The sequence below is a fragment of the Lissotriton vulgaris genome, chromosome 8, assembly GCF_964263255.1.
Source record: "Lissotriton vulgaris chromosome 8, aLisVul1.2, whole genome shotgun sequence".
Lineage (NCBI taxonomy): Eukaryota > Metazoa > Chordata > Amphibia > Caudata > Salamandridae > Lissotriton > Lissotriton vulgaris.
The window spans coordinates 345596443-345618019 of NC_141696.1; the positions used below are offsets into that span (position 1 = coordinate 345596443).

The 21577-nt window shown below is 43.2% G+C and overlaps 1 protein-coding gene across 1 annotated transcript in view; it reads left to right on the forward strand.

The window, feature by feature from the left end:
• The window catches only part of LOC147697030 (amine oxidase [flavin-containing]-like), a 335947-nt gene that overhangs the window by 253981 nt on the left and 60389 nt on the right, over positions 1-21577 (forward strand). The window contains exons 6-7 of the mRNA XM_086934107.1: positions 9420-9561; positions 10977-11126. Coding sequence (XP_086790233.1) covers positions 9420-9561; positions 10977-11126 — 292 coding nt within the window. The remainder of the gene's footprint in view (positions 1-9419; positions 9562-10976; positions 11127-21577) is intronic.

Consider the following 21577-nt stretch of genomic DNA (forward strand, 5'->3'; position numbering starts at 1 on the left):
GGGGCAGATTACCTGCTCCAGACTGGGTCCCACCTGAGAAGGGTCCACTGCCATCAGAGGCTCTGTCAGGCCAGGCCTAACAACCTCTGGGGCAGTTCCTTCATCAGGAGTAAGATCAGTTCCCTGAGGAGGCTGATCCTGTCCTAATGTCTGGTGAGGGGGAGATTTCTCTTCCTCCTCCATGCTCTCAGTTTGGGTGGAGTGATCCATCATTTCAGGCTTCACAACACACATATCTGTTTGAGTTTGGGCTGTGGCCATCACAGCCCCACCAACCTTTTCAGGAGGAGACTCAGTTTGGGTTTCTGCTGTTGTCATAACAGCTTTGCTATTCTGTTTTGGAAGAGCTTCTGTTAAAGAGGGTGCAGAGAGTTGCTCAGCCCTACCAACCTTTTCAGGAAGGAAATCTTGGGTTGGGGCTATAGCCAGTACAGCCCCACAAACCTTTCCATTGGAGTTTACCATTCTAGAATGGATTTCCTGTTCAACCTCAGCCCAGGCTGAGATTTCTAAATCATTACCCAGTAGGCAGTCTACAGGCAAGTTTGGTGACACTGCCACTCTCTTTGGGCCAGTGACACCTCCCCAGCTGAGACTTACTATTGCCATGGGATGATTTGTTTGGATACCATCAATGTTTGTTACCTGGTATGTGGCACCTGGTAAAAGTTGCTTAGAGGGGACTATACAGTCAGCCACCATGGTGATGCTAGCCCCTGTGTCTCTAAAGGCTTCAACTTTCAAACCATTGATGATGGGTTCTTGTCTATATTTGCTCAAGGTATTTGGGCAAACAGAGAAGTTGGCAAACCCCATGCCAGTCTCATAAACAAGATCATTTGGGGATGGGGACCTGGATAGGCCAGGGTCCTCTTGGGCTTCAAAAGTAAACCCACCCAGATTCCTGGGTGTACTCCCACTTCCTGGGGGATTACTGCTGACAGTAACAGGAGGTGTTGGAGCTGGCTTTGGAGGTATGTTTTCTTTATTGCCATTCTTGGGACAACAGCTGTCTGTTTTGTAATGCCCAACCTGTTTACAGGCATGACAATAAGGCTTTTTCTCAGTTGATGAAGTGTCTTGGGACCCACCCCCATTCTTGGAGTTTTGGGGCCCTGGGGAAGTCTTTTCTTTACTTGTATCCCCACCCTTATCTTGAGGCTTGGTAGACTCCTTCTTCTGGTTACTGTCCTGATTCTTAGGCCTAATCCTGGTTCTGACCCATTTATCTGCCCTCTTTCCCAATTCTTGGGGAGAGGTCAAATCTGAGTCCACCAGGTGCTGGTGTAAGAGCTGGTTCTGACAATTACTTAGGATCTGCTCCCTCATAATCAAATTATACAATCCTGTGAAGTCATGTACTTTGCTGCCATTTAGCCAACCCTCCAGAGCCTTAGTTGCACAATCAACAAAATCAGTCCAGTCCTGAGTCTGTGTCTTCTGGGTGTTTCTGAACTTTAACCTGTACTGTTCAGTGGTTAAGCCAAACCCATCTATTAGAACACTCTTCAGGACTTTGTAATTGCTGGCATCCTCATGTCTGACAGTGAGGAGCCTATCTCTCCCTTTCTCTGAAAAGGAGTACCATAAGATTGCTGCCCACTGTTCCTCAGGAACCTGCTGTACCATGCAGGCTCTCTCAAGAGCAGTCATCCATTTGTGGATGTCATCCCCTTCCTTGTAGGGGGGGCACAATCTTTGTCAGGTTTCTACTATCATAGGACCTGGGTTTCTCTTTAGGAATATTGCTGCCACCAGTGGAATCTAATCCACACATTTTTCTTTCTCTTGCTAAAGCAAGTTTAGCTTGAGCCAAGGCTACCTCTTCCCTCTCTATCTGGAGTTGGACAGCCCTCATCCTGGCCCTATGCTCTTTCCTCTGGGGGGAAGTCATTCCCCTTTGAGATTCTCTTGCGACACTAGAAACATGAGAGTCCCCTTATGGAGATCTCACCCTTCTGTTGCCTGGGAGAATTAGGTTATGGGATCTGGGGTGGTGCTGGCCCTCTCCACCCCCATGTAGGTCCAAGTTGGCCTGGTTAAGCCTACCAACCTGTGCCTGGGTTACCCTCTGATCCTGATCTTCAGGCTCTTCTACATCTGAGCCTTCCTCTTCCTCTTCCTCCTCCTCATCTTCTGGAAGATCCTCATTCTAAGGGTAGTTCTGTCCTTCTCCTGACTCTAAGGGAGTCTGACTCACCTTATCTAAGTCATCCTTTCTCAGGATGGCTATCAGGGAAGGGATGGTAGGGTTTCTACCCTTTTTTAGCCCCCTTGCTGTGCACAAGGCACCCAAGTCTTTGTGGCTAAGGTTGTCATATCTGGAAGTTGCCTTGATGGGGTCAACTATCACAGGGGTAGACTCTGAGGCTGCTCCTGTGTCAGACATGCCTGCTAGTGAGGTGTAAGTGATGCACTTACCTACACTAAGTGTTTTCCTACTGTACCTTGCTAGTGAGTTGTAGTCAGGGTGTGCTAATCCCTTTAATCTACAACTACTAAGTTCATTAGAACTTAATATGCTAAGCTTTTGATTTATATGTACCTAAGGTACTTGATGTGATCTTTCAATTTGATATAAAGATTGCAATGGTAAAACAAACAGCAAGCTCAAATCCGCACCGCTGCACACCAATGTGAGAAGTTGGCCTGATATGTAGTGTTTCCAATTCTGGAACCACTTGGCATCAGTCCAAACAAACCCCAAAGATGTCTGGTTGTAAGTCAACCTTGTTAGACAAGCTATCCTAGTGGTAGCATGGACTAAGCAGCCTTAAAGGCTTAACTTAAGAGGTCGTGTTAAGCGAGCTGTTTTACCACATACAATCCTGTAATCAAGTGAAAGGACACCACACAAGTATATATTATAAAAATATATGTGTTTATTTCTAAAATAATCCTCAGTACTCTTTATGAGGAAAGGGGCACAAGCGTTAAATCAAAAGCACAGTATAACATACAAAGTTGCACAATTTTGGATGAGGGCGGGTGGCCACTCAAACCATATAATAAAAAAATGGTATAAGAGATACCAATCGAACAGTGGTTAGGCCTAGGGCCTAAAGAATCGCTGGGAGCAGTCAGGACTAGCAATGCTGAAGTCAGGAGTAGCCCACGGGATTCGGGTGCAGCACGGAAAGTGCGGCTTGCACCAATGCAATGTCAATGGTGCGTAAAAGTTACACAAAGTGAGTTTAAAGATACTTCCGCTGAACCTAGAGGAACAAAACTTAAGACACAGACCCTAGAGGTGTGGACCAGTGTAGGAACACCGGCGTTGCAATGTTACCTCACCCACAGGAAGTGGGTGCACAGGGTCGAAGTGGCGTCGGGTTTTGACACGCAGGTTCTTGGCGCTTGGAGCTGAAGATGCTGCAGGCGATGGGAAAGCAGAAGTGTCCGGTGGATCCAAGGGTGGATCTGAAGTGGTGAAGATCTTAAAGCAGAGGGGACAATGTTCAAAGTCACTGACCAGTGACCACCGTGGAACCAGATTGGAACCAGGCAAAGTCGGGTGCAAACAGGTAATGAGGTGTTGCTTCTCTCTGCAGCCACGTGGACACGAAGAGGTCAAGGACGTCCAGGAGTCGACCACAAGCTGTCCCTTGAAGGCTCTAGCTGATGGCGGTATCGGCAACTCGATTGAAGCAAACAATTTTTGGCTAATGCAAGCCATGGGGAAAGTGAAAAAGGCTTATTACTCGGACCAGCAAGGTCAGAGCGGGTACTCCTTTCTACAGGAGCGAGGGCAGGTCTGGAGCAACCAGACCCACAGTGTAAATTGTAGGTTTTGTCGCCAAGATGGCCGCTGACCACGTGACAAGCGGCCCGGATGGCGAGTCAAGTGGCACAAAGCAAAAGGGCCCCACGCAGATTGTGGAGATGCTGGAGGGCTGATTTTTTGTGTCAATGCTGCTTGGTTGTGGGGCTTCTTAAACTTCAAAGCACAGAGTCGAGGGTGCCTCGGGTGCTGCGCAGTCAGCGTCTCGGGGGACTTTCAAGATGTCCGCTCCCACGTCTCTCGGTGCCTCCACGGGTCCCTTCTTTGCAGGGACTGTGGATCGGGCTGGGAGACGTTTGGGAAGCTGGGTCTTGTCAGGCTTTGCACTCGGGCTCCGGCGGGAGGCGGCAGCAAAGCAGACGTTGAGGTGCTGGGTGATGCCTGTGTTCACAGGGTGGCCCCTCCTAGGCCACAAGGGAGATGCTCTTCAGTCTTCTGTTCATCAGAATGTCGAAGTCCAGTCGTCTTCTTAGTTTAAAGTTGATTTCAGGATGATCTGAGTTGCATTGGCACTGCTCCCACTCTTATTCCAATCTGAGGGGTGGATCTCCTGCTAGGTCCCTCCCTATGGGTGGGACCAGGAAGGGGGGCGGTTACACCCCCTTTCCTTTGTCCAGGTCACACTGGAGCTGGGGCTGGGATGCCACAGAACCGGTTTCACCGGATTATGCAAGGGGAAGCCTTGTGCTCCCCAGGCACTGTCTGGTTTCTTCCAAACCTCCCTGCTACAATCCACTATCTCCTGTCTGGGGTGGTGTGACACCTCCCTGTGACAGGAAAGCCTTTTTCCAGGCCTCCTCTGCTGAGTTTTGGTCAGCAGCAGGAGGTCAGACATGTGTCTGTGGCAGAAGCATCCATTTTGTGGATCTGAGGCTCTTTTAAAAATCAACCGCGTTTTAGCAAAAGTAACATGTCGTCCCCTCTAGAGGGGTGGAATGCTACCCCCGTCGCCAGGACTGGCGAGGGGGTAGTATTCCAATTCGTATGACACCTTACACGACATGTTTTGATAAAGCCAAACCAAAGTTGACATATAACCGCGAGGATTATAATGCACTTAATAGTATATGTTTTGGCATTATCTCGGAACAGCTAAGGGAATTGGTCCCGACAGCTGCAGACAGGCTCAGCTCATGCTAAAGCACCATCTTACATTAAACCACGCACTCTGCCTTCAGGATTGTTAAGGCCTGCCATAGGAGTGGCTCACAGGTTTATATGTGTCCAGATAGGTTTAGATATAGGCATACTATAGCTAAGCAAGGGGTGATTACACCACCTTGCCCCAGCTGAGTGATCAGCCAGTTGTGTCAATTTTAGATAGCCAGCCAGGGGTGGCAAAAGATATGCTGCAGCCCCTGGTAGGCCTTGGATGCACCTATGCCCTGGGCACCTATAGTGCTCTGTACAGGGGCTGATAAGGTGACCCAAGCCAATCTAGTTATGCACCTAGGGTACATGGAATCCATTTTACAGAGAGAGCAGATAGCCTGGGGCCCTGATTAGCAGGGAACCAGGCCAACTAAGTCGAAAACCAGCTAAACACAAGGCAAAAAATCTGGGGTAACCATAGTCAGGTAGCCACCTTCCTACAGGTGTATCCTATAATACTGCATGTCTGGCCAAGTGATTGTGCAATGCATTTTAGTCGGTTTCAGACACCGGCTAAAAAAGATGAAAACACACACGCCATTTTTCTCTCTCTAGTACCATGATTTTGATTCGATCAGACAGGCTCAACATTGTCTAATACTAAGTAGGTTCTTACCTTATCGAGGAGTGAAGGGTTGAGAGGTTACCACAGTTTTTTTAGAACCTCTGCTGCGCTCAATAAACATAAGCAGGAACAGTAGTTAGGTAGAATGTAAGCATCAGCATTTGCTTTTAGGTTTGGAGTGACAATGGTATGTGTGAACTTCGGGGAAATGCCACTGGTACTCAGGACATCTCAGCAGGATGGCTCATCTGTAGATTCTACTATGTTCTGGATAGTGGATTTTGCTGTGGATGAAAGATATAAGAGTGCCACATAATTTAGTAGAGGAAGAGCCAAAACAGATGTGGGTGTTGTAAAAGTATTGTAGATTATGCAAAGGTCAATAGATGTTTTACAGTGATATGGGCATATAAGTGTTACTTTTCTATTCTTTTGAACATATCCTTGTAAACCTGAGAGTGTTTTGGCGTAAGGTTATCTGAAGACTAAGATTTCAATAATAATCAAATACCCTGCCATTCTAGCTCTGTGTGGCTGTGGTGAAACAGTATCAGAGGTTTTTGCTTGTCTTGATGCTTGATTTATTAGCCTGAGTGGGTGAGCTGGTCTAGAGTAAATGCCTGTAGCAAAAACATGTATTCCAAGAAGATGTACAATGACAGTAAGTCCAATTTAACAATAACTGAACAAAACGAGAAAGACAGACAAGTAATGTATATACTACAAGATATAGATTACATCTTCCACAAAAAGTATCTATCATTTATAAGGGAAGTTGCAGTATAGGACACATATGTCTCTGGGGATGGAGTAACCTGAAGCTGCTGTGGACTACTGATGACATCTTGACTGTCCCATAATTTGTGTGTAGCAATGCAAGGTCTGATATGATGGTGGGAAAAACGTTTTTCTTACCCTATCCATCTTCTTATGTTTGTTAATTGTCAGGTCACAAATCCTAATCTCATCATCCTAACTCTTGTTTTCTTGTTTCCCTCCCTCTACTTCTTATATTTGCAAAAATATTTCTACATTAAGTTAGTATGTGTTGCATTTCTTAAAAGACATGATAACAAAGCTGGAAAATTCAGTGAAGCAGAAATAAAGTTGAAAGTTTGTACTTCTGTAATAACAAGCATGATGTCACGGTTCTATACGTGCAATAGTCACAGTAGTATAAAATTCTAATCTGAAGTAATTTGATAATAAAAATAAGCATATCAGTGAATAAAGAACAAAGGTAACCTTGTTTTACAAATGAGCTATGATTTCTGTCAGATTTAACATAAGTGGATCACTTATGGCAGTGAAGGGTTTTACAAGTGAGTTTGAATTTGTATCTTGAAGATTCTTCAGTGGACAATTCAGTAACCTGCTAGTCACCTGCTTCTGTTTTTGAACAGCTTATCATTTATATGAAAAGCAAACAGCATAGGTGGTGAGAGGAAGTCCTAAAATAAATAAAAACAGATCTTGGAGTGAGTTGGTGTATCATTTATTTGAAAATGGCCTAAGCAGTTCATGTCGTCATTGCCTTACAGGTGTGCAGGCGGTGGCAGGGTCAGTGGCCAAAATATTTAGATCAACTGGTATTATAGCCCTTTTGAGATGTATGTATTGTGTGAGTTCTAGGAGGTCTAATTGGATATAAATCTTGATTACGTTTTTGGGGTACGGTCAAGGGCAGGAAATTAGTGAGCAGGTTATGGCTGAAACCACAACCAATAATGAATTTAGCAACCAGGTATTTGCAGTAGTCATAGAAAGTGTTTTGAACTTTGCTGCAGACATTAGAGACATGATTCTTAAAAATCTACTCTTCTAGCTCTAGCCTTTGCCTATTTTCGATTAGAATGCCGTACCTTTTCGAGAGGGGATCCAAATTGTTGGCAGTATCAGTAAATCAGATCTTGATACGGAATGAGAGTAGTAGTGTGCAACCACAATGTGGATGCTATTAGAGTTTATGATAAACATACAAATACGTAGAACTCCCACCACTGATTCAGTGCTATCCTTAAATGTTACTGAATGTAGTCAATTCTCTGTGTGCACAGGTGTTATGCATGCTGCAGTATAGGTTGGAATTGCTTGGCTGCATTGCAGGATTGGTTCAATCATTGTTTTTTAAGGGCATTCTAGTAAGTTTAATTGTAGCTAAAGAGGAGGTATTTGGGGACCCCTCACATGGATTATGGATAGGTTTATGTTTCACTATGTGCTAGATATATATTATTAAGCAACATTATTAATCAAAGGTCTTCCATCAATACATATGTGTATGCTTAAGTTAAAATGGCATGATGGCTTTCATACTTCATCAGCTAGGCCACCCGGTTTCTATTTTGATTATGCTGTTCAAATTACATGTTTTGATATCCTTCTAATCATCATGTGATTCTGGTCTTAACTGTTAATATTTTGCTCTGGTGACACATATGTTCACATTGTTTTACTCAGACTCTTCCATTCCTCTTTTGTTTTCCTCTTTTGTTTGTGGTTTCACCCTCCTTGATATCATCTTCTTTCCTAAGGCAGTTATATCTTCCATCATCTGTCTTTTCCTATTAAATATCACTTGATCTGCACAGATTGTGGGACTTATAAGAAATCAAAATGGTTAATAATTCCTCACCCTCAGTTTCCAATTCTCTGATTTGGTTATTCAATTATTTACCTGAGAGATGCTCTAGCTGTACTCTCAGAATCGGGTGAAACATGTGTGTGCGTCTGCACGTGTGTGTGTGTGTATATGTGTGTGTGTATGTGGGTTTGTGTGTGTGTGTGTGCACGTGCATGTATGCAGGTGTGTGTGTGTGTGTGCATGTAGGCGAGGGTTCTATGTCATTTGTAAGGGGTAAAGCTTGAGAGTATTTATTTCATGTTTGGTTTGGGTGCTTACTTGTTTTACCGTAAACCATTACTTGCTTATTTCTTTCAAATCAATATCTTTGAAAACCTTGGGCCAAATGTACAAGTATCTGGTCGCAAATTGTGCCCAATGTTTTACCAGTCAGTAAAGATTTTTAAGAAATGACCTATGTACAAATAGGTTGCTTTTTAAAAATCCGAATCATAGTGGGTCACGATCCAACCCACCTCATTCATACTAAGTAGATAGGTCAGACATTGTAACTCAGTACGATTGGAGTCTATCACAGGGATTGTGATCTACAGGGGCCAACAGACCACCATGTCTGTGATTGCCTTTCAATAAAGTACACTTTTTTTTTAATGCAGCCTATTTCCTTAAAGGAAAAAGGAAAAAGGACTGTCTTTAAAAAGATAAGTTTACCTTTTTTAATGAGTTGGCAGTTGTACTGTGGACCACTGTTTAATCCTCAGCATTTTTTGTTGCATTCACCAAAAGAAAGGGCCCCAAGGGGCCCCTTCTCTTTTTGCAAATGCATTACCGCCTCCTTTTGGTGTTGATAAGATATCAAAGATTTTGCTCCCACCTTTAGATCTGTAATAACTTTTCTTTTAAAGGTCTATAAAACAAGGTGTTGAGAGCCTTCAAAAAAGTTAAAAATCTCTTATGCATCATTGTGACAAAGAGAAATGAGTTAAACTATTTTGACACTATTCTTCCTCATGCTGATGATTAGTACTCAAGACAAATGTAACGATTGTTCCAAATTAGTCCTTTAATACAGTTGACTTTTCAACACTACATCTGCCCAAAATAATATGGAAGCCTTCGTATTTGATAAAGTGTTGTGCATTTCAGTAGCCCCACATGCAAAAGAGATAACTTATAGACAAACCTCAGAGAAAATATGGACTGCCTCAAATTCTATCCTCTTTATCGTACTGGCACAGGGTATCATATTGTAGGTTTTGTTCTCCTATTTGCTAAGCTGTATCTGTTAACTGATGCTTTGTAGTTGAAATATGTAACTTTTTGTTATTTTTTAACAGATCAGCTAAGAGGTTTGCTACTCTCTTTGTGAATGTCAATGTTACATCAGAGCCTCATGAAGTCTCTGCTTTGTGGTTCCTATGGTATCTAAAGCAGTGCGGGGGAACTACTAGGATATTTGCAACAACCAATGGAGGGCAGGTACTGTACAAGATGGCTATTTGTTCTTTTTATCTAGACCAGAGTTAGTGCCAGGTGAGCAACCAGGTCAAATGTCTTGTATTTGGCAGCATTATAGTATCAGAACTTTGAAATAGGAAACCACAGCCCTTGTTAAATGTTCATTTAAGCAGAATGAGCTATATTTTCAATTTATTTAATTTATCTCTGGTGCAATTAAAACACTGCAAACTTTTGGCATAGGGGTGTGTTAAGGTATTTCATATGTAGACGTACTACAGTATAGTCCTTTGAAATACAATATGATTTGTACTTAATAATATACATGTAGGTGCAGACCTACGGTCTACTACTATTGTCACCACCATCATTTTGACAGCTGCTGGTGACCGTTCCACAGAAAATGTGTAAGTGCTAGAAATTATGCATCCATCACTGAATATGATACTGAGGGTCTTTCGTGTGTATCATATCCACACTGTACTGCAACCTCAGGCTCCTCCTCTGCCTCTCACTCATAATTACATTATTTCTGCCCCATTGAGGGATGGTCCAGCGTGTTTGTCTGATGCCTTGCGGCATAATTACTGAACCTTTTTTTTCTTCACATTCATGTAAAGTAATCATATTACCTCTTTTCAGTTTGTGGTTGGTCTGTGCCCAAGCCTTTAAATATAAATAATACAGGATATTTGGATGAATCTACAGTGGAATACTTATATTTTCCCTGATAAAGTCCTTGAAATTGTTCTCATTGACAGACATTACAGTTACAGAGGAAGACATGGGTATTGTGTTTTGTACCAACACTCGCATAAACTAGCAGTCCTATTAAAAAACACAAGTGCTGGTTTTGGACATTCCTTAAGGCTGTTCAATGAAGCATAACTATCATTTGTTTGTGACAGTAGCTGTTGTTGGTATAATACTCCAGTGCTGAAAAGACACCCTTCATTGTTAGCCCTGAACCACTTCACTGTCTTCAATGGAGCTCTCAACATCCCAATGTTCTAATTAATTAATTTTTTTTACTAAATATGAACATTGGATGAAACAGGTAGACAGCTAATATTTATGGTTTCTTTCATAGGACATGTGTTTAAATATTGTGTATACGTGAATAAAATACATTATGTATTTGAATTATTGTAATATTCTGTATACATTTACTTTTCTGGTTTGTTTAAACTGAATTACAATATCTCAAGAGAGAGTTTGCTTTGTAATTTAGAAATAATTATTGACCTATTCATCAAAGGAAAATGTACACAGCCTGACTAAAGCAACCAGGCATTTTATACACATTTCTAAATTTTGGGTAAACATGTCCAGAAACCCCTACAATTTGCAACCCAACTTCACATTTGATATTCCCTGCATAAAATCTACCTGCCTCTGCAAAACGTTTAAAGCTGGATAATTGTTTCTACACCCAGGAGAGGAAGTTTGTTGGCGGTTCAAGTCAGATAAGTGAAAAAATGATGGAACGCCTGGAAGAGCGAGTAAAGCTGAAGAAGCCAGTTATTCGCATTGCTCAATCAGGGGACAATGTCATTGTGGAGACCATGGACCATGAGCTTTATGAGGTAATCAGAAATACTTAAGCATTGCTTTTCTCCTGAATTTGACCTTTTCCACCTGTCTTGCAGGATTTCTACTTTACTCTTCAAAAGGTGATACAATGTTTCTTGGTCGCCATTTACAATCAGTAAATATGGAGCTAGATTAATACTTTTCAGTTTATTTTTTCATGTTTTTTTTTTACAGAAAAGATAAAGATGCACCTTAGGTCACATTTCTCACTGTTGCAAAGGTCCGTTTGCTGTCCTGCTAATGCCACAGACACAACAGTGAAATATAAATTCTGTCTTATGACAGGTTGAATGATGTATGTCTTTGTTTGCAATATCTAGCACCATAACAAAACTCTTTAGAAACCTGGCATGAACTAGTTCAGGCGACCTTCTCGTTTTGTTTAGAGAACTTGGTCAGGCCAACACTTTCACACCACTCAATTAAATCTCAAATTGTTTCTCTGAGCAGAGAAGTTCTTGGGCACTGTCACATTGGTCTGTGACTGATTTGTCATTCAAAGATGAGTCAATGCGGTGCTTTTCATCAAGTCCTAATTAAAGGGTATATGAGTACCATGAAATCTTTGTTTTAGGAATGAGTACGTAGTAGTGAGTCTCAATCAGTCCAGTAAGTGTCACACCTTTTTGCATTTGCTAATTGAAATTCTATATATGTATATGCATTTATTGCTTTTCAACTCAGCCTAGAGTGTTTCAGATCAATGTCAATGTGTCTTCTGCTAATACATACCAATATCTCCTTCTTAGATTCCTTAAGTTTCCACTTTCATATTCATTTTAAATGTTCACAATTTCAAGCCGCACATGGTGCCTGCCTAAGAAACAACTACTGGGCAGTACCGCCTTTGAAACCTAAAGGGAGGTTGAATTACATGAAATAAATTAGAAAGAATCATTTAAAGTTTGGATGAGTGGTCAATTATGGGGAGGTTACCAAATTCAAGTGAGCATCAATTAACATTCATGATTTTTTGCAATGACAAGTACTGCCAAAAAAGGTCATGATATATGCTTTTTAGAGCAGCTTTTCTGCACTAAAAATGAACATTTGGTTATTCACCAATCATAACATCATCAATTTTGAGCATCAAAGTCTTACTAAAATATTTGAATATGGGTCATGCAAATTGCCATCGAGATATGCTAATAACCTGCGTTTCCTGTCTGCTTGCAACATTTCTGTTCTAAGTTAAAAGTATCTTTCCCTAATTCCAAAACAGGAACTGAAAACTGCTTTCCCTAACTGACTTTGAATACTGCAGAAATTAAGGGCCTGATTTTGAGTTTGGTAGTTGGATTATGCCATCACAAATGTGCAGTGCTTATTTTAAGCCGGTGGTTTCATTAAAACAACTAATACCTGTCACCCTAGTTATTTAGCTATTCTTAAAGCTTTGGGAGCATCAAACAGCCTGAATTGTCATAATTGTAACAGTGTAAGTAGTTGTGTTATTACAGTGGCAATGCATGGTTCAAACCGTGGTAGCCTCCTGATGAGGGCCAGGCATTTTTTTAAAACAAATTAAGCATTGAAAAAAGTGGCTGCTATCCCCACCATATTACTAGTGTATTATGTCCTATGGCACTTGTAATTTTGTTGACAGGCTATTCTTCGTGTTTGTGATGGAGTAATCATCTGCCAAATTCTAATTCAGGCCATAAGTTAATCATTATTTATCAACCAGAATGTATTTCGCTCAGTGTAGAAAGCATTGGAGCAGCATTTTAGGTTATTAAAACTGTTATGTTTATATTAATCGTGGCCTTTATTCAATGAAAAACATGAAACTTGCCATTTTTGTCTAACCAATAGCTTTCTTTTATTAAATACCTTAATCTTTGGTTTATTTTTGTAATATTATCGGCACAAATCTGTATACGATTGACCCAAACTAATGATTGCCTTTGTCCTAACTAGTGACATATTAACTAAAATGAGTGTATTAATGTTATGGAAAGTGTCCAGAGGTAAGAAGGAGTTTAGAGGAAGGAGATTTCAAGAGACAGTGAGGGAGAGAAAAGGGTAGAAAGAGAGGAGTGAAGGGAACAACAGGTGTAACAGAAGGGCTGAGAGGGAGAGAAAGAGACAAACTTGCAGAGTGTTAGAGGGGAGAAAAATAAGGGGAAGACAAATGAACTTGGGAGAGGGATGAGACATGTGGCAATAGACAAAGAGAGAACTGGGTAATTGACGGAGAGCAAGAGATTGACAAAAGGAGCACAGTAGAAAGAGAAGACAGAGGGAGATTTGTGAAAGAGAGCAATGAGATTAGAGAAGTGAGGGGACAAGGAGGGAAAGGCAAAAGGAGGAGGAAGAGGAGGGCAGTAGAAGGAGAGTCAAACGGAGAAGCAAGACAGTGGAAAGTGGAAGGGAAAGAACACATTTGATTAGAGTGAAGCAGAATTAGAATATGGGCATGGAGGGATCTAAGGGTAATCCTTATGGAGGGAAACTGTCTTGCTGTCACACACCAATTGCAGTTGTAGTCTCAATCAAGGAGAATTTATGTATTTTTTATTTCATTGGCTATTCCTATGCTTCAGATTGGGGAAAAAAAGACTAATAACCATAAATTCATGGATTTTTGTTATCTCTTATCTTTGAATGGAATGGTGTTGCATCTAGAACTCAAATTTAAAATGCTTACCTTTATGTAATAACGTGAAATTCACGCTGTGTCCTAAAATTCCTTAATACTTCCTTAGTCACATAAAACTACTTACCATTTTTTATTACATTGTAAAATAAAACATTAATCTTTCGCTTATTTTCACCTTGAAATTTGGAGAATCTGCAATATTGTCTGTACAACAAACTAAATGGCAACACTGACATCCTATTTGGAATTTTCATCTGGTGTGTCCAATCACCTTTTACATATCAGTGGTTGATTCTGCCTGAAACATCCAACTGTGGCTAATATTTCAATAATGATCATATACTTAAATTGCAAAGGAACAAACGCTGAATACCATTTCAGAATTTATGCGGAATTCTAATTTTAATTTTGCTAATAATGTAAATTCAGTTTAAAGTCCAAGTCAGTCAAGAAATTAATTCTACATATTAAACATTTTTTTTTATTAATAATCTCATTTGATGTGAACTCAAGAAATATGGCATGTAATTGACTCCCACTCATGGCAATATATTGTGTGTTAGAAAATGAAGTGAATTTTTTAGCCCTTAAGTACAAAGTTAAATACTTGATCAATTCTGGAAAACAGACTAGGGAGTAACATTTTTTTTAACATTACCACGACTTGGCCCTAATGGGAACTGTCCACAGTGAGGTAATAGTTATAAAATGTGAATATAAACACAGCATCATTCAAGAAACAGACACAAACCAAATTGAATTCAACATCCAAAAGCATACACTTATATTACTGCCTTTAAGAATATATTGTGCAGTATTCTGATTTCTGGTAAACAACAAAATCATGATTTGATTTTGTATGGGTTACGTAGGAAAGGTATTTTTTGTTTGCAAAACTGGAGGCCAATGACCCAAGCAGAGATGAATTCCATTGTATTGGTTAGTATGGACATCTTCATAAAAAACTTTAAAAACACAAGGACTGTTTTTTGTTCAATCCCATGTTCCCCCAAAAGAAATAGATATTAAATATGAGGTAGAAACACCGTCAATTAAGGAAAGACCCTTATAAGACTGGTATTTGGCCCTGGAGTAAAAATATACAGAACAAGAGTAATCTTGCAGTAATTAAGCTGAGGCCTTAAAGATAAAATAATATAAGGGAACCAAAGAAAGAAATATGGGTTAAATATATTTGATTACTACAATGTATATAATAAATATGTTTTGCACAGGCAGTCCTCCAACACCAGAATCCAATTTGTGATATGCACAGGGACCATAATATTATCTTCTGTTCTCTATTTGTGATACATCTGGGAGTCATGTTAATCTGTACATAAGAATGATCCATTTAGGACAAGAAGGATACCTTTCTAAAAAAACGTTATTAGGATAAAACAAAATGAATTTCAAGTTGCAGGATCTGCTTCAATTTTGAGGTGAAGGCTAGGGGGTTAGTGGAAACAGCAAACTCCCCGCTAGTGGGGGTAATTTAACAGACTTGGATTTCTTAAATGAATGATTTAGTGGGTACATAAAGATTGGTTGAAAGCTGGTTCATATCTCTTTAATACACTGGTCCAATGGAAAAAAGCTTCCTAAGCAACTTTGTATCATTAACATTTCAAAGGAACATATGACCAGAATTGCATATGATTATACATTCAGCCAAATTATGAAGGGCTTTGTATTTCAGCGTGGTGTGTGAAAAAGTTGTATTTAATGTAACCAATGTGTTAGGAACCATGAATGCCCTCACTACTAGTTAGTGGTTGTGTATGATGATTCAGTGTCCTAGAAGCGTACCAAACATAAAAGGGGGGACTAAGAGGATACACTGTGTTTGGAAGTAACTACGTCATTAAATGGATCTGTAGCCATGTGTTGAGTCAGTATAGTAGTGGTTGATTGCCTACAAGTTTTAACGTAAATTTACCCAAAGGGGATTATTGATGGTTCTACATTTACTCTCAGATCAGACACATTAAATAATCTGAACATATGAATGAAGAAAAACTATTTTTCTTATTGCACTTCACATATCTGTGAAATCGAACAGTGACCATGCTGGAAAAATGGAAAAGCGTATCTGCTTTGGAGAACAAAATATTCAGATTTGAATAAAATAAAAGTGGTTGTTTACTCTTAGTCAATCACACTAACTATTGTGTTTATGTTAAGAAACAAAGAGATGTTGCATGCAATTTGAGGATGCACCAAACTTTCCACTTTTTATAAAGAGGTCTTCAACACATTGGGGGCGCTCTTAGGTTGGTCAGTGTCTCTAGATCCTAAACTTGCCAAACTACACATTCACTTTGATCTGAATTCTAACAAATACAAATTGGAATTGTTTTAGCTAGGACTTTTAGTTGCAAAAAGACACATTCCCCAACACTGGAAAGATCCTGCACCTCCAACACCCGGGAATGGAAAAGATGCCTGGATTCCTGCATGAGCTTGGAGAGGCCAATATACCAGGCCAGGGGGTGCCTCCAGTCATATTACAAGATATAACCTGACTAAAGCAAGTACTGATTTTGCGTCGCAGGATCCTACATCATAGTGGATGGTGAAGGAAATGGGTGCAGGGCGTCTCTTGTTTCAGCGGTATGGGGAAAGAAATCTTAAACTGTAAATATGGATGCATAGCACAAATGGGGCAGATATTACACTTCTATTCAGCAATTATCGTTGATTATTGATGATATTCTGTTTGATGATACGGATTATGTCATGCCTTAGGTGTTCTGTTTTCTGGTATAAACTCAATAAAAAGTTAAATTAAAAAATAAAAGCAATGAGTAAGTTTCACAGTTCACTTTGAGCCTGGTGTAGACATAGGTCCTGTTCTCTCCATACCACTGGAGTCAAGCTAGCCTGGCAGATGAAGGCTGAAACCCCGAAACAGCTCCAAGGATGCTGGTTGTTAGACCTGGCACCTTGGCGTGAGTTTCCCTTCCACTTTTTGCTGGTGTGCCTCCGATGTTTTGCTGGTTTTCCGATACTCAGGGCACTGCGCCACGGCCGACCCGTGCCGCAGTGCAAGTGCTCCCTACTGTAAATTGTACATGCGATTGGTATCCCTGATTGGTTCATTGGATTTACTGTTAGTCCCTAGTAAAGTGCACTAGGAGTGCCAGGGCTTGTAGATGCCAATACTGCTAGTGGGCCTGCAGCGCTGGTTGCACCACCCACAGAAGCAGCCGTAAGATGTGTCTGGGGACTGCCACCGCAGAACCTGCGTGCAGTCTCGTACTGTCATGCTGGCTGGGCAAGTGCACCCACTTGCCAGCCCCTGAACCTTCCCTTGACTGCATATTAGTCACCCCTATGGTAGGCCTGCGGGCAGGGTGCATTGTAGGTGTAAGGTAGGACAAGCCCTGATGTGTGTGGCATGTCCTAGTAGTGACTTACAACTAAATTCGTATTTCACTATTGAAGGCTACCTGCTCCCGTTAGGCCAGACTGAGCTGCTGGAATTATTACACCCTATAATCCCAGCAGGCTCAGGGAGCATGGTAGAGAGTCGTGTTTAGTATGCCTGAACTCAGGATGATGAAATATTTCTTTTAGTAAAGTTTATTTTAATATCCTGTGTTTGCAAATGCTACTTTTAGAAAGTTAGCATTTGCTTGCCTAACCATTTCAGCCCGCCTCTGCTGGTATGTGTATCTGACTGTCTGGGATGTGTGAGTGACAGGGCTGGGGGATGACAGGTGGTGAATGCGCAGATTACACCTTAGTGGGAGGTAGGAGTGGCTCTTGACTCTGAATCTTGCTGTGCTCTGCCACCACAATGCTGGCTCCACCCTCCTGGGGAGCGACTGATGACTCAGCCGACACCTGGCCCAGGAAGGGCGAAGCCCCATCAACAAGGTACTCTGGCTGCCCCTGTCCGCACAATGCTGGCTCCACCTCCTGTGGGGCGTCTGATGCGCCTGCCCCTCACACTGAAAGCAGAAGCCGGAGTACACCCACCGGAGTGCTCAAGGACTGAAAGTGGCTATGCAAAGGCCCCCCTGGCCTGCGAGAACAAAAGAAATGCAGGATAAAAGAAAGAGCCTTGCTCCTTGTAAATTAGATCCTGTTTGTGCTACAGAAGGAACTCTACCCGACGAGAAGGACCGGGAAAGATAAGGAAGAGTGCTGACTCTTGCCTGTGTCTGGTGCCTTGCTGCAGAAGGAGAGGAAAAGAAAAGACTACGAGAAGACTTTTGCTTTGAGAAACTTTGTGCCAAACTCTGCTGAAAGATCTCCAAGGGCTTGCTGTTGAACTTGCCCCCTGACCAGCGCCCCAGGACCAGTGGGCGCTACATCCTGAAGAAAGCGACTGTGTGTGCTGCTTATCGCTGCAGTACTGACAGAGGGGTCTGGGAGCGCTGGGCAACCCTGCCACGCTCCCCGTAATCCAAGGCATCGACATCCCCCCAAGCACTGTGACCGGGGCCCAAAGCAACAGCGAGAGCAACGTGAGGTCCAGCCGCCGCTGGCCTGAGCACCGTGACCGCAACTGCACCGGGAGCCCGAGAGCAAAGTGAAGGAGGACCCGTCTGGTCCAAGCTCCCGAATTGACTGCGCTTCGAGCCGGCAATCCACCTGCGAAGACGGACAGCCGCCCTGTGATAACCCCCCTCTGGTCGGTAGCCTGCCCGACAGCTCAGCTGTGAGCGCACAGCTGCAACCGGCACTTTGGCTGGGTACGTCCTGCACTTGGGGACCGTACTGCCACTTGCCGCCACCACACAACCGCCGCCTCCAGGGTCGGAGCGAACGACGAGGAAAGGACCCTGCCGCCACAGAGCACGGCCGCCCCGGATGACCCGTGACCTGCCCGGCTGAGAGCCGCAGCGAACAGCGACCCCGGAAAACCAACGCGACGTGGGACAGCTCCCCTGGAAGCCGCCCGCTCCACAAGAATTTGAAAGGTACTGTGTTGTATCCTCACGGTGTGAGCATCCTGCAACTCGAGCTCGCACCGCGCTATCTGCTCCCAACGCGAGCCGCCTCTGAAACCGAGGCTCGCACAGCTCCTGGCCCTCGAGGCCCGCGCAGAGAGCGCATTGAGGCACTACGAGACACTGAACCTTGTCGAACCTGGGCGGAAGGCCCGAAAGATTGCTTATTGCTAAAAGAGAACTGTGGCAACCTGAACTTGAGTAAACTGGAACCGCTCTTAAAAGTTTGACAACTGTATTTACAAACCTGCTTGAAATCTATATAAAGATATATATTTTTACAAATACAGTTTGGTGTCATTGTGTGGTGGGTTGGTTGTGATGGTGTAATATTGCAAATGTTTAACCCTATGTGCCCCAAAGATTAGCCTAAGACTGCTTAAGCCACACTACCTAGAGGGTAAGCAGAGGTTGTCTGGAAGGTAACCCTCAGCCCTGACGAGGAAGAGAGAGTCCCTGCTTGTCGCTAGTGCTACACTGCGCCAACTAGAGCCTCCCCCTTCCTACACTGGTTTATAATCCAGGGAGGGCCTGGTGGTTTGGGGCTGGACTGTTCCCATAGGGAGCAGGGTCAAGACTGATTTGCATATGATTTTGTTTAAACTGGAATGGCGTGCCCCCCGCAACGCCAGGCTGCACTACGACTCCCCGGTAGCTTGTCTCCTTTCTGGTGAAGAATTGGCTTGTCAGTTTAGTCTGCCCTGTTCCCATGATGCACTGGGCCAGGGACAGACTGATTTGCATATAGCCAGGTTCTGAGCTGGGATGGGGCAGTGAGATAAATAACGGTGATGGATCAAGCCCTGATCTTTGGACTGGGTAAGAGTGGTCTGTTTAACTCAGACACTCTGTTCATCACCACCCCCTTTTCTAAATCGTTTTTGGCCACTATAGGTGTGGCAGGGTATACTCAGACATGAGTCCCTTTCTCACTGCTCCATCAGGATTCAAGCAAGCCGGGCCGAAGAAGGCTGAAATGCCAGAAACCGGTCCCCGGTAGCTTGTCTCCTTTCTGGTGAAGAATTGGCTTGTCAGTTTAGTCTGCCCTGTTCCCATGATGCACTGGGCCAGGGACAGACTGATTTGCACATAGCCAGGTTCTGAGCTGGGATGGGGCAGTGAGATAAATAACGGTGATGGATCAAGCCCTGATCTTTGGACTGGGTAAGAGTGGTCTGTTTAACTCAGACACTCTGTTCATCACCACCCCCTTTTCTAAATCGTTTTTGGCCACCATAGGTGTGGCAGGGTATACTCAGACATGAGTCCCTTTCTCACTGCTCCATCAGGATTCAAGCAAGCCGGGCCGAAGAAGGCTGAAATGCCAGAAACCGGTCCCCGGTAGCTTGTCTCCTTTCTGGTGAAGAATTGGCTTGTCAGTTTAGTCTGCCCTGTTCCCATGATGCACTGGGCCAGGGACAGACTGATTTACATATAGCCAGGTTCTGAGCTGGGATGGGCCAGTGAGATAAATAGCGGTGATGGATCAAGCCCTGATCTTTGGACTGGGTAAGAGTGGTCTGTTTAACTCAGACACTCTGTTCATCACCACCCCCTTTTCTAAATCGTTTTTGGCCACTATAGGTGTGGCAGGGTATACTCAGACATGAGTCCCTTTCTCACTGCTCCATCAGGATTCAAGCAAGCCGGGCCGAAGAAGGCTGAAATGCCAGAAGCCGGTCCCCGGTAGCTTGTCTCCTTTCTGGTGAAGAATTGGCTTGTCAGTTTAGTCTGCCCTGTTCCCATGATGCACTGGGCCAGGGACAGACTGATTTACATATAGCCAGGTTCTGAGCTGGGATGGGGCAGTGAGATAAATAACGGTGATGGATCAAGCCCTGATCTTTGGACTGGGTAAGAGTGGTCTGTTTAACTCAGACACTCTGTTCATCACCACCCCCTTTTCTAAATCGTTTTTGGCCACTATAGGTGTGGCAGGGTATACTCAGACATGAGTCCCTTTCTCACTGCTCCATCAGGATTCAAGCAAGCCGGGCCGAAGAAGGCTGAAATCCCAGAAACCGGTCCCCGGTAGCTTGTCTCCTTTCTGGTGAAGAATTGGCTTGTCAGTTTAGTCTGCCCTGTTCCCATGATGCACTGGGCCAGGGACAGACTGATTTGCATATAGCCAGGTTCTGAGCTGGGATGGGGCAGTGAGATAAATAACGGTGATGGATCAAGCCCTGATCTTCGGACTGGGTAAGAGTGGTCTGTTTAACTCAGACACTCTGTTCATCACCACCCCCTTTTCTAAATCGTTTTTGGCCACTATAGGTGTGGCAGGGTATACTCAGACATGAGTCCCTTTCTCACTGCTCCATCAGGATTCAAGCAAGCCGGGCCGAAGAAGGCTGAAATGCCAGAAACCGGTCCCCAGTAGCTTGTCTCCTTTCTGGTGAAGAATTGGCTTGTCAGTTTAGTCTGCCTGTTCCCATGATGCACTGGGCCAGGGACAGACTGATTTGCATATAACCAGGTTCTGAGCTGGGATGGGGCAGTGAGATAAATAACGGTGATGGATCAAGCCCTGATCTTCGGACTGGGTAAGAGTGGTCTGTTTAACTCAGACACTCTGTTCATCACCACCCCCTTTCCTAAATCGTTTTTGGCCACTATAGGTGTGGCAGGGTATACTCAGACATGAGTCCCTTTCTCACTGCTCCATCAGGATTCAAGCAAGCTGGGCCGAAGAAGGCTGAAATGCCAGAAACCGGTCCCCGGTAGCTTGTCTCCTTTCTGGTGAAGAATTGGCTTGTCAGTTTAGTCTGCCCTGTTCCCATGATGCACTGGGCCAGGGACAGACTGATTTGCATATAGCCAGGTTCTGAGCTGGGATGGGGCAGTGAGATAAATAACGGTGATGGATCAAGCCCTGATCTTT